The sequence below is a fragment of the Taurulus bubalis genome (assembly GCF_910589615.1).
Source record: "Taurulus bubalis genome assembly, chromosome: 15".
Taxonomy (NCBI): domain Eukaryota; kingdom Metazoa; phylum Chordata; class Actinopteri; order Perciformes; family Cottidae; genus Taurulus; species Taurulus bubalis.
Genome location: NC_136603.1, coordinates 5,596,669 through 5,613,517, shown reverse-complemented (window position 1 = coordinate 5,613,517; position 16,849 = coordinate 5,596,669). Strand labels below are relative to the sequence as shown.

Genomic DNA, 16,849 nt, shown 5'->3' with positions numbered 1-16,849 from the left:
GAAAAGAAGGAAAAAGAAAGAGTACCGACACCTTTTTTTTGCATATTGAAGCATCTAGGTCAACGTAGCAAACAACACATTGTGCTACTAATATTAGTTCAAGAAATAAATCAGAAATGTTATTTATTGTATTACAGATCTGGAAACTATATCTATTATATACATAATATAGATATATGAACATATACATACATACAAGCACCAAACACACCGTGCCTTTGATGCGGGTTGCAGGTATTTGTAATGAAGCCAAACAGTTACATGCATATATATATATATGTGTGTGTGTGTGTGTGTGTGTGTCTGTGTGCATTCATGCATGCATTTGTTGTTGTGAGAAAAGCAGGCGTCTCCCCGGAGAGGGCATTAGTTCCAGTGGTTGTCCGCTGTTGTCAAAGAGGCGCACACACAATGGCTGATTATTGTTTTTGTGTGTTCAGGCAAAACGCTCTCAGACATGAGAGATCATCGCTACCGGCACTCACGGGAGGAGTGAGGCTGCAAACAGCACTTTTAAAAGTCACCGGCCTATCAATGAAAAGTTCCTCAGATCCCATCTTTATGCTGTCGTGTGGAGACGCACCTCGCGTTAGAGCGGAGAAGGATTTCCCACACCAGGGCCGACCTCCGGGTCTGAAGAGTGAAGCTGATGCGGAAGTGCTTTAAACCTGCATTCTCTCTAATAACCACCAGGGGGCTCCTCTGGTTGTATAGAAGTCTGTAGACAATGACTCTACTTCTCTCTTGATTTATTCCCTCAGTAAACATGAGTTTACATGACGTTCCTTCCGTAAATAATGGCGTAAAATGGACAATAAAGCAGCGTATGATTTAGGGCGGGGCTGCCTATGTTTTGTCCATGCACTGCATATATAATATATTAATATCACAGGACAGATATCACATAGTGTGTTAAAAAGAGATATGTGGCTTTGGAAATCTCCGGGGACAAAAGCACACTATGAGGTCGGAGACGACGAGCTGCGTCCGCCGTCTCTTTGTCTCTTCGACAGGTAGACAACAAACTCTGGGAACGGCGACAATTACATTAATTACAACAACAAAATCTGCCCCGAATGTGACGAGCGCGGCGGTACACAAAGGTGTAATTTTGCCATCAAACCCGGACATCTGAGACACATTTCAAACCAGCAGCACGTGAATAAATGCAGATATTTTTGCATTTATTCATGCATATTTGCCAGCAATTGTATCTGTGTGTGTGTGTGTGTGTGTGTGCGACCGTGAAAACCAATGTCATAATTTAATGGTCGACACCTTAAGGCCCTTTGAATGCCATTAAATAAGCTATTAGCTCTTCCATGCAGCTACACATCACACAAACAGCACTAACAAGGCAGCTAGCAGTCCTCTGAGTGTCTCACGGAGAAGTCCGAGTTGACCAGAGGGCCATTTTACTTTGCAAAAACAGCTGACATTCAAGTATTCAGAGGGGAAATTAGTCTCTTCTCGTACTGACCATGAATTATCGAGCCTATTGATGATCGAAAGATTAGATTATAGTAAATATATTTTGAAGCCAGACCAAACCTTCGTTTCTTCATCATGCATGAAACACTTGACTCTTGTTCTTTACAGGGCTTGTACAAAGGCAATGGAGAAGTTGATGTATATGAGATCAGAGTTGACAGATAATTACAGGAAAGCGGCCTTAAACGAAGCTTCAAGAGTGCATTCATTCCACAAGACTCAAGGCCGGCCGTTAAGTGAGCATAGGCCTGAACCGCCGCATACAGACGAGCTCTCTCCAACACGACGAGCAGAAATGCTGCAGGAAGGCAAACTATAAAATTCACAGAAAGGAAAAAAACGCCTGCTGCTTCTTGTGAAGCATCCTTTCACCTTGGTTGGTATACCTGGAGGGACAAAAATAAACACTATTGTTGTACGTTACGGTGTGGCTCTGCGTCGCTGTGGCTCTCCATTCATTTATGTTTACATCAAAAAGTTCTGCCGCGTTTACGGATTCCTCAACACAACGTCGGGATCCGGCAGCTTTCGCAGATCAAAACGCTGCGACTTCAAAAAACGCCCGGCGCAAAAACGCTGGATGTGTGAGCGGGCGGAGAGGAGCGGTTCACCGGCGCCGGCTCTCAAACCTCGAGCATTGAAAAATAAAACAAAACGAGTAATTCCGTCAGCATTTGCATGAGCCCCCTGTCTGCGGCGCCGAGAGGGCCAAAGGCAAAACGCACAGAAATAGACACACACAAAAAAAAAAAAACGAGAGCGTCGCCGCTGGAAGTGTCTGCTGCCGCGGAGGAAGATAAACACCGAGACGTCATGATTTATGACCGGGACTTAAATGAATTCAGTGACTTTCATGCGTGGAATGACAGCGCCGCCGCCGCCGAAGTGGAGGTCATGCCGGCCCGGTTTTCATGAAACATGGTGGAAAGGGTGTCACGCGGGGAAAGGAAGAAACCTGCAACATTTTGGAGGGAAACCGGATCACGGGGGCCGAAGCACACGGCCTCGGCGGGAGTCTGCGTTCTTCAAGTGTCCTTCTGGTTGTTAATGCACTGCATGCGTGTGCGTGTCCCGCTTTGTCCCCCCCCCCCGGTGTGCCCCTTTGTAAAGGGCATGAATCTCAGACGGTACATCTGATAAACCAGAGATAGGAGCTCTCACACAGTCACTGCTAAATAGTGATAACAGAAGTGAACCAATGTCAACGCTGCACTGAACATTACCCGAAACTAGCTAGCTAACGCAATTCCAGCCGACAAGCAGATTTCCAATTCACTCCCTCTTGAGATAACCCACGAAAAATAGGGTCCGGCTTTATGTTTTCAGACAAACAAAGCAAAAATCAGCAGGTTTAGAGATATTATTACTAATAATGTTTAAAACTTAAAAGTGACAGAGAAATGTTCAACTGGTTATGAAACAGAATCAATTTAAAACGTGTACGTCTTGACCTACATAAGTAAAGGAGGTCATCTGGAAAATTGGCTTTTTCTATATAGTTATTCTCAATGCTCGTCATCTGTGCCAGCGGGTCGGACTCTGTGAGAAATTAGGGAAAAATCACGTAGACTTTCCTTCAGCTCAGAACCAGGACTGAGCGAAGCAGACTGTCTGATCCCTGCTGCAGTGAAATGAGGTTTATGTGGAAATACTACCGCTATTGCCCACAGGGTGCCGCCAAAATCAACACAAAATTAAAGTTAGTCATTGTGGCTTTAAGTAAAAAGAACAAAACAATAACCTGCATTATTGAAACGTTCTTAATACAAGAAAAAAGTCGCACATTATTAACACACAAGATGAAGAAAAGCAGCAAATCCTCACAACTGAGTCGCTAAAAGCACATGACAGAAAAAAGAGGATTTACATGATAGTTACTGACTCAACTTATGTCATCCAACTGACTCAACAATTGCCTGATGATAGAATTTTCATTTTTTATTATTTTCACCATATAGAAAAACCAGCCCAGAAAGCCAGTAACAGGGCAAAATACTTGTCAAAGTATTACTATGTACTTCTAACTGGTTATACTAATGTGTCTTCTGGTTGGTATAATGCACCTGAAACTCCAGAGAACTGGGAATCAAGTTGTAAACCATCACAACCAGCTGAGATGTGAGCGATATGTGGAGTGGATGTGTGGCTAGAAATGCTTCTGATACCTCTGGGGAAATGGAAGAAGTAAGAAATGTACTAGGAGGAAGTTGGATTTTTCATTCTGAGTCAGTGTCCTGTGAGAAGAGTGTTCTCTAATGGGCCTCATGTTAACAGTACGACACGCACACACACACACACACACACACACACACACACACACACACACACACACACACAGGAGAGTAAGGCTTTGGGGCCTTCGCTTTCAGTTATGAGGACTTTGAGATGTATCCAGATGTAGGAAAGATACTGCAATGACTTTGGTTCCAGGAGAAATTGATTTATATTTTTCCCCTTTTAAGACGCTGTACTCATTATGTGGCAATTTACCATGTCAGTTCTATGGGTTTCTTTCTTTTTCCCCTCCGATTGTCAATATTACCGACGTCTTCTTCCCTCTTTTTTTGTGTGTCAAAGACAAATGCCTCTGCTTTTGTGATTTGAATCAAAAATGCATACATTATAATTTTATCGGCCGATTCAGAGACCCGACGCCAACCAATTTTCCTCTGATTCTTATAAAGAGCAATAATACAGCAATACACAAACATGTTTGCATCTTTTCCTTCATGGAACAGTTTTATTCAAATTGTATGCTCACAATTAAACAGAAATGTGTATCAAATACTTCAAAGATTGTTCCTCCGGAGCTTATTTTGTATTTATTGAGTATTTTCATTCCGATATTTGTTCCATGTAACCATGCTTGCCACTGTGACAAACTAATTTCCCCTTAGGGATGAATAACTTACACATCTATCTATCTGTCTCTATCTTAAGGTGTTACAAAGCTTGATGTCTTCCCCGTGTGACGTAAAACCATCATGCGGCAATTGTTCGACGCATGTCTATTTCTGATACCTCTGTGACATAGAAAGGTATATTGGAGTTACACCTGATGCCAAATAAGTGTTGGAACTCGAGGAAAGAGGAGCCGCGTGGAACTGAAAGCAAAAGCGGTATCCCTGTAATAATCAGGAAATGCACTGAAACGCACTCGGCTGGAGCTGTAAACCGGCCGTGTCATCGCCCGTCCCGCTGAACTTACCGGCTGGCGATCGCTCACACACAGACAACGAGCCTGAGCCAGTTATTCAGCGGGGGATTCGGTGCGGGAGAGCAGCCGACTGAAGACGGGGAGATAGGGGTAACGATGAACTAAACACCCCGAGCACGATGCCGAGAGGCAGGAGGCAGCAACCCGCGAGCTGACTGATCATAGAATGCGCGTAATGGGTCTCTTGGAAAAAGGCAATAAAAACACACATAAAATGAAGTGCTGCAATTGAGATCTGTGAATACCACACGTCTGAACCCACAACTGGGGAGGCCGCCGAGGGAATTGTGTTTCGCGGCGCTTGTATGTGAACGCGAGAGAGACGGAGGAGACGAGGGACGGCGCTCTGAATGCAAAGCCTCGTTTTATTCTGTTTCCTGGGACCTTTTCCTCTTCTCATCGATAAGAGTTTGTTACAACGCTACCTGCAGCCGGCAGCACACACACACACAAACACGAGAGATCGCGAATACAGACACGCCGACGCAAGAGAATGCATTAACCTTTTCTACACGGGTGCAAGCGTGTGGGGAGAAGCCACATATTCATTTCCACAGCGGAAATATGAAGAAATCTCACACCTGATTTCCAGCAGCGGAAAATATCGGCTAGCTGTCAGCGTCACTGCGGGCGGCAGACGTGGCTTCATTCAGAGCAGTAATTAGTCGTCTGAAAGACACCTGAGTTAAGAGAATGTAATATTCACTAACACCAGGGTCACTTTGAGTGAGCTGATATGGCAAAAATATGGCAAAATATGACTCAAATCCAACTATGCACGCTAATAGGAGTTTAGTCGTTTCTGGATAATACGCGGCGCACAGATACAATAACTTGATTAGGACTCCTAAGCTCACAGGTTCACTTATTGAGGTTTTGGGAGGCAGCATATTCCGTGTATTAATATTCTCACTATATTCATTGTTTGTGCACGCACTGTAAAGAGTCAATATTGTATAACCTTTTATATTTAATCTTATTTCTGTTATCTTAGGTTTGTTTTGTAACATCTGTCTCTCGGGATTACGGATGAAAAATAGCCTCTTGGCTAACTCTAGCTAACGCTAATGTGCACTGTCCCTTTATCAAATCAACCAGTAGTACATTAGCAGACTGTCAGATCAGTTCTACGTGTGACGACAGGCGCCACCTAGAGGAGAGCAAAGCAGCTGCAGCAGAGCACACCTGCAGATGCAGAGACAACGACGTTGCCGCCTACAAGCAGAGGAAGTAATGGCCGCCGCAACTTTAACATGTGCGCCGCAGAAAGCAGATTTTTTTTTTAGGTTTTAATTAGTAACAGAACAGTTTCCCATGCAGTCCCCCGGAGTGCATGAATTAAAAACCATACAATATGTTTTTGAGATTTTACTTTTAAGATTCCATCATCCATCATCCAAACATAATAATATGAAAAGTACTTTTAATTAAAAAGAAAATAGAATAGTGTTGTGCAAACCTCCAGTACACTGCAATTAAAATACAATTCAGCTTTGGCTGTAAACCCCAAAGTGTTTAAAATTATGTAAATTACATGTATTCATTTATTATTTCACTTGCTTTTCCTCAAACACACTTAGACGATGTGTTTGCGTTGCTGTTGAAGGGTTAATGTTATTTAGGATCTCCCTCAACTTTGTTTTTCTCGCACGTCTCCTCGGAAAAAAATCCCAAAAGGTGGAATAAATCTTTCTTGAATTGAAGTACGTGTGACAGATTTAACAGCAACATGATATCAAACTATGGTGAACAGCAGCAGGTTTACATCTGCAACTCTGACTGTTGTTGCTGTAAAAAAAAAAAAAAAAACTGCAGGTCTAACAAGAACTGAAGGTGAGGCAGCAGCTTTATTTATTATATCGCTCGTATAGCTCTTTATATTTGGAGGACAACGTGTGCCCGGTTATGGCCGCTGTGAATCAACAACACTGTTAATCGTGTCTCTGTAAAGCGCCATCTTTCCTCATTTGTCAACATTGCCCCAACAACTCCTCCAGCCAGGTAAAGCTAGGAAATGAAGTGTCAGAAATACCTTGACATCTCGGTGGATGACATTGTTGTCGTGGCAATAGCGTAGCGCCTCGAGGATCTGTCTCATGTAGTGACTAAAGAAAAGAAAACAACAACAACAGTGTACGGTTATTGTTACATCGCGAATACAAATACATCTCAAAAAGGATGAAAAGCAAATGCGTAACTCCCCACCTGGCCACTGCTTCGCTGTAGACAAAGCCGGCATCTGCCCGCTTCACAATCTCAAAACACAGGTCGGCTCCGTCCATACTGTGAGAGAGAGAGAGAGAGAGAGAGAGAGAGAGAATTTTGACTTTCTATGGACATAATTACTTTTTTTTTTTGCATAATGAACTCCGGGTGTTTTTAAAAATGTCTTGTGAGCTTATTTTGTTACAGGGCAATTTTAAGTATTACAATTTTACAAACGAACAAATGGCGAGGCGGTGCTCTCTGAACCAAAGTGAGATATTTTGGGGTCAGCTCTGGTCTTGGATTTGTTTTAATTTTAATTTATGGACAACAAAAATGATATACAGCAACGTCTCATCTTCCTGAATGAATCAAACCCGTTATCTGCAAGTGTCCGTGTGTTAAAGTAACTTCAAGTTGTTCTATTGTTGGACAATCATGTTCTTTTTTTAAAGGATAAGGAAGACGCTGAAGCACATGCTTCCTGCTCCACAACAGAAGCTGAGGTTCAAAGCTTTTCCCTCCATAAAATCCCTCCGGAGTCATTTACAGTAAAGATGCTGCGGCTTAAACGGCTTCTCTGCTTGTTAGAAGCAGGTCGCAGCCGGCTCTTTGCAATGCCTCGGGATTCACTTTTAGGTTGTTTAGCCATCTCTTTACAGAAGACGCACACACACTGGATGACAATCCTCAGGTGCGCACACACACACACACACACACACACACACACACACACACACACACACACACACACACACACACACATTGATTATGACCCAGTCGTTTAGCTACAGCCGATTCTGTCTCTCATAATTGCTCCGTTCGCCTTTCTTCCCCAATTACTGCACCTTACTCTTTTATTGTCACTAAGCCTCTGCACCAATTAAACAGCGCTGGTTTTGTGGCACTTGGCTGCAGCACAAATCATACTCCCTCCACTCCCATCGCCTCGTGTACACTCTCACATTTTAGGCTGCTTGATTAGCCAGCGGGGGAGGGAGATAGGGAGACATACGAAGCTCTCTGCGTTCATCCTCCCATGTTTACTGCGATATCTATTCTCTCAAAAGGGCTCGCCGAACGCCTCAAAACCACCTGCACTCCCACGTGTCCCTACAAGTGTGTATGAAACACAGGCTCGTGCACGAGTGCGCTCCCGACACCGTGAAAATCCCCTTCAAAAAAAAAAAAAAAAAAAAGGAGCTCACATGCATTTCCTTGAGTTTTCTCGCCTGCACCGAGCCGCATGATGCAGCCGAGTGCGAAAAACCCGACTTGCACTTGCCTGTTCAGAGATAACAGAATTAAATAATAAAGGAATTAGTTCTGGAAGAGGAGGAGAGATGAAGATACAGCGCGGGCCTGTGAGGCGCAGCTCTGAGAGAGGCTAGAGGTAGCAGCAAGTGTGAAATCTTAATCTCATCTCGTTCACTTCATATATATGGTACTGCACCCAACCCCCATCCTCAGCTAACAAGCTTTCTCATATCAGTGCTGATTATGTAAAACCACCGCAGGGCTTCTCTCTCTCCGTCCTGCCACGGCGTCATCCTTTCCTCCATCTCCTTCCTCTCTATCCTCCTTCTCAACACCACCTCTTCTGCACACGATGCCACCCACTGTGACATCCGTCTGCCATCTCCCACCGGAGAGAAATCTTTTTTTTTTTTTTTTTTGGATGCGACTTGTATGTTCAATCACTTACTACTCGAAAACCATGTAGAGCATCCCATCCGAGCTGTACGTCTCCAGCAGCTCCACGATGTGGGGGTGCTTCAGCATGTGGCAGATGCTGGCCTCCCGCTTCAGATCTGAAAACACAGAGGGAGAAAAATACAAGAGGGAGAGGGAGATATGAGCATATGTGGAACCAAGACCAGCATGCATTCATATGCTCTGTAATTACATATACAGAACATATCATTAGTCTCTTTGATTCTACTACCGAGGACAAAACATGCGTGTGATGCATGTAGGATCATTATTTATACAAGATCATACATTTATTATTATTTTTGCTGAACCGGAAACACATTTTTTAACCATTTTGTTCCTTTGCTTTTCTTACATTATTGCATTCAGAATACAAAACTCTTTATTGACAAGTGTGGTTGCACATACAAGGAGTCTGGCTTGGCGATTGGCGCCTGAAAATAAACTCAGTTGCAATAGTTTAAGCTAGAATAACAACATTTTTAAAAAGGTATGGCCCCACTGATCCTCTGACCGAGCTGAGATAGATCAAGTAACGGAGAGTCGGCGCCCCAAGAAGTGTTCGTGTGCCCAGACACGCGACCAAAGAGCTGCGGCGTAGGTCTGGGATCTCTTTGGCACAGTCGGGCCAACCTTGTCAGATTTTTAGCGCTTGTGCTTTTCAGACGGTCCCGCCTGCCTCGGGGCTTCCTGTTACTTTCCCCTCTCACCGTTGACAGGAGGGGAAAGTGGAAAATGCATGGCGCAGCGGAAGTGTGTGTGTGTGTGTGTGTGTGTGTGTGTGTGTGGGGCGGGGTCGTACTCCTGAAACACCGTGACGATGATGATGAAGATGATGACGATGACTCATCTGCAGGACTGTCTCTTGTGCAAATTAACAAAACGTCTCTGCTCTCCTTTAGGGTCAAGTGAGGTTTGTTTGTATTTATTCCCATTATCCCAGATCCTCGAACTGTTGCCTGGCAATAAGCGTTGACCACTTTAATTGGATGCTATAAAAAAAAAAAAAAGAGGGTTAACGGAGGGGGTTAGCAACGCTGAAATGATCAATGCGGTCGGTCTGGAATCACTTGGGGAGAGAGGACCGACGCAGCTAGCCAAAAAAACTTTTGCTTTTTGAATGATAAAAACAGAGACGTGGATAACTAGAAATCATTTGATAATAAAGCCAGAGTGATGACCAGACTGACGTGCATGGAAGCAAGAAAAAAAAAAAAGTCTTTCTGATGTAAATTGAACATTTTTGTGTTTTATTGAACTGGTTAACAAAAGCTTTTAAAGGAAACACTGAAAACCTTCAGTATAGTGGAGCACTGCACTCAATCTATGGGAATTGTATGTACACTGCATCTCACACACACACACACACACTTTCTTTTCTACTCTTTTCCACTTCCTCCTCCATCACCACCGTTTCCATCAGCCGCCTCTCCTTAATTAAAGAGCTTAAATCCAACCCCGTCTCAGTCATGTGCCTCTCTCCAGCTGATGACTATATTCTGACTGGCAGCCTGAAAGAGATGTGATTTAAATTCTGAAAAGACCAAATAAATCAATGGTAACCTATTTACAGAATCCATCACATGGTCTGATGTGAGATTCACATGTCTCACTGGGAATGACACTGAAGTGGCAGTTAGAGCTTCTCCACAGTGAACAGTTATATTTTATTACCACGCAGAATGCTATTTAACACCTGCATCGCAATGTTAACCACCCAAGTATGATGAAGAACAATGATTCATTAATGCAAGTCCTTTGATGCTTTTGCTAACATTGACGCTTGCCCATTAAAGGCCCACAATAATACATACAAAAAAAATGGCAGAAAGCATTCATGGCCTTTCAAAGAAAAATCACATTTAATACTTTCCAAGACTTCTTTTGAGGAAACTAAACTCATTGCTTTTTTTTTTTTTTAAGGCTTTTAAAGACCTGCAGAAACCCTCACTGAAAAATGCTAGTGGCGTGAAGCGCAAGAGGACGTTTCCAATCCGAGAAAGGCACCGCTAAGTAATGTGCAAGCCCACCTCATCGCATAGCAACAGATGGAGAATGTGGAGCACAAATCTGACCGGTTTCACATTAACAGTCCACAGAGTCAATCCTACAGATTGGATTTGATAAACAAAGGGGGATTTGCCTCCACGATGCACATCTAAACATAGCCTGTCCCATCCATCTTGCTTTCATCCTTTCCATTCAATCTCCCAATCCTTTGATCCGTCCATTCATACTTTCCCCAAAGCAGTTCCTTACTCCTTCCCCTCCAGCCGGCTGTTGTTTCCGGGACCCTTTTGAAGGTGGAAGGCAACCAGAGAAATAAAACACCACAAACAGAACTTTTTTTCGCCGGAGCTCGATCTCGTTACGGCAGCATCGAGCTCACACTTAAGTGCTTTAACTTTTATTATCGGTCCCTCCTCAAATAGCCATGCCGTGCCAAAATATACATACTCGGTAAGGAGTAAACATGGAAGCTTCTCGATGAGGTATTCCCTCGGCTGCTGCTGCAGCTGGAGGTGATTTATGGACTGAATGGGGGAAAAAGATGGGACTGAGTAGATGTGCCAGGGCAGCACGCAATCTCTCTCTCACACACACACACACACACACACACACACACACACACACACACACACACACACACACACACACACACACACACACACATTCATGTGAACTATAATGAGAATCGACTGTATTGTTCTTGTATGTATGCGGTGACATTTAATTAAGCTCCCAGTCCAAAACCATGAGCCACTTGTGCCGCTGCGAGCCTCAGCGCTAACATTAAGCTAATCCTCCGAGGACAAGCACAAGGCGTGGGCTAGCTCTAACGTGATGCTAATGCCGCTAACACCGGATAAGTGGCTACCTTAAGGGCACCGCGGCGTGCCGCATTTAATGTCATCCAGTGAGCTCGCTGTTTACGCCCATCACCGCGAGAGCTGCTGGAGATTACCAAAGATACTTTTATCAAATGGGAAGCAGACAGGCTTTAATGAGCGAGGGGGGAAAACTGCAGCAGGGAAGCTACTTTTCATTGATTTGAAAAGGGAGCAACAGGGAATTAATAACCCCAAAAATGGGAGGAGGAAGAGATGGATAACGCTGCAGGATGGGCTGCATAAAATTGTGTCTGCAACGAGACGCCGTATAGCAATTTAAAGATTATAACATGAAGTGAAATCTGTTGCTATTCTAGTAATCACGACTGGAGACAATATGAACTAACAAATACGAATATCAATCAATTTAATTTGACATTAATTAACAAGTATAGTCCAGTAAGCGCTGCTATCCACAGACAGACTCCCTGCTGGGAAGAAACTGATGCAACAAACACCACAATTACTGTTTTTCTTAACATTGCATATCTTACTATACGAATCAAATACTTGTAAATCACCTAAATGGTGATTCAATATTTGTTGGCAAAAAATAACAGAAACGGTTATGATAAAAAATGTTTTAAGTATTAATAAAAGAAAGAAAATACAAATTTAGTTTACATCTACTGCACCCATTTCCATACATCATTTGAAAAAAAATGGTGCAGAGTTGATTCTGTACCATTGGTTGTTTGGTGGATGTTATGTGGAAACCATCAGTATCCATGGCGACGGAGGATTCCTGTATACCGTGCATACATGTTTATTTATCCCTTCACGCTTTATGGGCGGCGCTCGCCACAGCTGTGAGTACGTTCATGCAGAGCAACTGGGCGTTTTAGGAAAAGATTATTATTATTATTGGGTATTTAGAGCTAGAGTTAGTGCTGGAGAGAAATATTGCAAAAGAGAGAGGGAGAAAAGGGAAAAGAAGGAGATAGAGGAAGGGAGGTGATAAACAGATGTGATCTCTACAGTGATCCATGTTCCTCCTGCTGGGAGTCAAAGCCTGCAGAGGAAGGAGGCCTTGCTGTCACGGCAACACCACACAGGGCTGTACAGGCAGGAACGATGACGGAGGGACGGGGATTTGAGAGGAAGTAGAAACACAGAAGAAAATGTAGAGAGAGAAGGAATCGGGGAGGCGGGAGAACAACAGCAGCGGAGGGAAGAGAGTAGGTGATGGCACATGATGAATTTTGCTCATTCTCTGGCTGCCTTTTATTCTCTCATCCCTTAAGAGGGCTGACCTATTCGTCAGACAGACCTCCGGACAGGCCGAAGAGAAACAAGCTGGTGCTGTGTCTGTCTCTGTGCGTGTGCATGTGTGCATGTGTGTGTGTGTGTGTGTGTGAGGCCTCTGCTGGTCAATCCATTGCCAAGACACGAACCATTTGACCCACTTCCCCTGGTCTGAGCTCAGTGCCGGGTGTCTGTGTGTTTGTGTGTCTGCGCCTGCTTGATTACTGCGGTGCGGTGTTTCAGCTGCCCGCTCAAGTGAAACTGCTCTGCTTTCTGAAAAGGCAACAAGGAGGAGGAGGAGGAGGAGGAGGAGGGGAGGGGGGCATAAAAACAAATCAACTATGAGAACAGCCGCCCGACGTCGGGGGGGACGGCGTGTAGTTTGATGGATTCCTGAGCGCTGCAGAGGAGAAGCTGTGATTGGGTATAAATGACTGGGGAGTGTGCTGACCATGTTACTACATATGTGTCCACACACACACACACACACACACACACACACACACACATGCTGGCAACGAAGAGAAATGTTACGGAGGTGCACGGTTACAATGAAAAACTTTCATTTAGGAGTTTGCGTCCATCTGTCAAACCAGCCTTTCAGCACTACTAGGAGATCTCTCTCTCTCTAATGAGGATGGATGTCCGGTAATTAACCCGTTATCACAAAGACACCAGCATGTGTGGAGCTGACCAGCAATTTGGAGATTGCAGATGGCGGGAGTTGCAATTATGAGGTGGAGGAGTTTACAATAATGCAATTTCGAGGTTCATTGTGCTTTTACTTTGAAGTATTTCACATGTAGATTAATTCGTGCGACTTCCTCCGAATTTGTTTTTGACACGTTCTCACGAAACACTTTGATTTCAGATTCTAAAATCACAAGTTGGAAGACACTAATTCACAATTAATGCGTTTAAGTTAACGGCCGTTTTGCCCCAGTAGTGAAGGCGAGCGCTTGTTCCCGCTCGCCCCATAAAAACACACAAACATATACAAAACCTGCAATTTTCCTGGAGACGCAAAATAAAAAAAAGAAGTCTCACTGTGACAGTGTGAGGACTGGTGCTTTGTGGGGGATCATGGTGTGAATGGATGAGCACTTTGTGTCAGCCTCGTGGAAGCTTAAGTAAACCAAGGAGACGCCCTGTCATGCTGGATTATGCTCTCTTCGTCGGCGAGAGAGAATTAGTGGAGGTAAAGGAGGCTGCTGTGTAATGTGGCAGCTAAAGCTCCTCTGAGGAACATTCATTACCTTGAACTCTTAGCATGGGCGCATCACTGGATCAACGCGGTGCATTTTACACTCGCGTGTAATCGGTTCGCAGTGTTGAGGTACAGCGTCGGCGTCGGATAATAGAGATTGTGGAGACCGGTCTATTATCTAAATAGCTCTGGTATCAGGGACGTCCTGATACCAGATATTTAGTAATGTATATTCTCCCATTAGCACCGTTTGCATATGTTCTTTTACTATTAACCGCAGGACAAAAGTATTGACTACACACTCAGATACAAGTACTGACAATTAGATAGAAATACTGATAATTACAACAACAAACCATGGAACAGACGTTTGTTTGATTACATTTAAAAGGCAGTTCAACATTAGTCTCTGGCTGCAAGAAGCATGCATTTAGTTTAGCTTAACAGCCTGAAACACAGAGGAGGAGATCGATAGACAGAGCCAGGTATTATATTTTATTTAGGCCTGTATGTTGGCTTAGTATATTTATTCATTTAATGATAGGTCTTCATTTGTTCAGATTTGCTTTTATGTTGCTGGAATTGAGATTATTAAATCTTTTGTAGCTGTTTTGCCCAATAAAAAACATCTCACATTAGACAAGAGCAACAAAATAAAGTATGATAAAAGTAAATAGTGACTAACGCTCGTAAAGATTAAGAGGTTTTCTTCCTCTCTCTCTTCCTTTGTGTGCTGGTGAAGCAGTTTCAGTACCGCAGAGCTCGCATCTACTGTTCTATATTAACAAGAAAAACAAATCCCTCCACACAGCACAGTGAGATAGGGTCGGGTTAGGTTAAACTGCTAGGGATCGTCTATTCAATGCTTTCTTAAAAATACCTGCTCGATATATACGGACAGCGGTAAACCCGCATCACAGCTGACCCGCGGCGTTCTTCTGTCTAATAATAATCGCCTCCTCACCCGGAGAAAAAGAAATCTGAAATATCTTTAATTCAATCTCTCCTCCTCTCCATCCCTCCCTCCACGGCCTTCAGCCAGTGGCAGATATGTGATAAGACCTCTCACTGGTCTAGACGACACTCAGCTGCCTCGCTCTGAACTAGCAACAACACCTGTTTAGTTAAACAAAAATATGAAGTGGAGTCCTTTTTCCCCCTTAAATTAGACTTTTAATTGCCTAAATAGTCTGTGAATATTTGAATAATTGATGCATGCAAAATGCTCAGTACAGTCTGAATAATTCATATTAAAGTATGAGGAAGAATAAGTTTGTTTTTAAAACATTCATACATAACATATGTTACATCCTTCTGTTTCAGCATCATAGTATTTGATATATTATATATATATATATATATATATATATATATATATATAGTTTAAAACCCTTTAAAAACAGTGTGCGAAAATCCCCCTGCGCCTATTATCAGATAAAAAACAACAACATGTTATCTCCGGTTGTTTATCTTCATTTAAATTGCTACAATACCGCAGCCCTTGTGAGAAAATACATCTGCTGTGAAACATAATTAAAGTAACCGTTAAGTTTAAGTACTTACGTAAACTTCATTTTTGAACCGAACGACACCGTTTTTTGACTGAAACTCCTTTAAACATTCAAATGCTGTGTTCTACTATGATTTATTCTGATTCTGTAGGCCCTACTCTTTCCAAAAAGGTGTGTTATTAGTATGTGGGCTGTTGTTAGGGCACCACAATACAGTTTGAAAACCCGGTGACCGCTCGAGGAGGCATTTTTGTGAAATCTTGCTCATATCATGCTGGATGTTCATAGTTATGATCAAAATATCTTTTAAAAAGGGATTTTTTTTTGCAGATATGAATTTTTTTCCGCAAGTCTTTGCTGAACAAATACATACAATAAACACAAGTATTGGAATTAATTTGGGGGTTCCTACGACAACTCAAACTCCAAAAAAAAAAAAAAATCTAGAGACAGAATTGGTTCCTGGGTGTTTAAAGGGTTAATATATGAACAATGGTGGGATTGTCCCCGTCTTTCCTAAACAAGTCCTCTCAAGGTGCCCTCGGCGTGGCGCCCTAATTAGCTGCTTCAATGAAAACAGCCCAAAGACAACAGAAGAAGACTTCGATTGAACTGGGAAACTCCCGAGTGTGTCTGTGAGCAGCCGAGTGAATGAGAAGTAGGCCAGTGTGGACTTACGCTCACAAACAAGGACAAGCATCTGACCTCGCCGCTGCATTCCCTTTTAAGTGTGCAACAGAAGGCCGGAGAAAGCGAGTAAATAACGCACATGTCGGCGAGTTACAGCGAGAGGTTTGCGATCTCTTACCCTCCGTGCTGAGTCCGGGACTGGAGGTGAACTGGGCCACGTCCACGATCTTGACAGCGAACTGCTGCCCCGTCTCCCTGTTGATGCATCTTCTCACCACGCTGAAGGGACCCCTTCACAACACAGATGGAGAGAGAACAAAATTAAACATTTAACATGCGGCTCGTCAAGACGTGTTCCTGCCAACCCGGACGGTAAGCCTGCAATATCTGATTTATTGGCAGAAAGAAGCTGTAAAAAAACGAACAGAAAACATCACCTTAAGCAGTCAACATGGTGGACTTATTAGCACACTGTTACATTACACATCCAGCAGATCCGGAGAAACATTTGTGATCATCTGATGGCTGTTAAGAGTCATCTGAAAGCAGCTGCCTGCTGAGGGTGGAATGGTGGGAGTGAAGTGAAACGGCGATGAAGCCATAACAGTGAGCGAGAGCTGCGGGGACGTGGTTATTTGATCCATTATTAATAGAAAGATATGACGATTATAGCAGCTGTAAGTGAGAAAGAAGGCTCCAGCCAGCACAGGCCTACGCACAATCAGGACTACAATGGGTG

General features: G+C 43.4%; 1 protein-coding gene across 5 annotated transcripts in view; it reads right to left on the bottom strand.

Annotated features, from left to right (window-relative positions):
- The window catches only part of caska (calcium/calmodulin-dependent serine protein kinase a), a gene marked incomplete at its 5' end in the record, with an annotated part of 103,402 nt that overhangs the window by 44,814 nt on the left and 41,739 nt on the right, over positions 1-16,849 (bottom strand). For all 5 annotated transcript variants that reach the window (XM_079231352.1, XM_079231353.1, XM_079231355.1 and 2 more), the window contains 4 exons: positions 6,741-6,813; positions 6,914-6,991; positions 8,619-8,724; positions 16,289-16,401. In XM_079231352.1, coding sequence (XP_079087478.1) covers positions 6,741-6,813; positions 6,914-6,991; positions 8,619-8,724; positions 16,289-16,401 — 370 coding nt within the window. The remainder of the gene's footprint in view (positions 1-6,740; positions 6,814-6,913; positions 6,992-8,618; positions 8,725-16,288; positions 16,402-16,849) is intronic.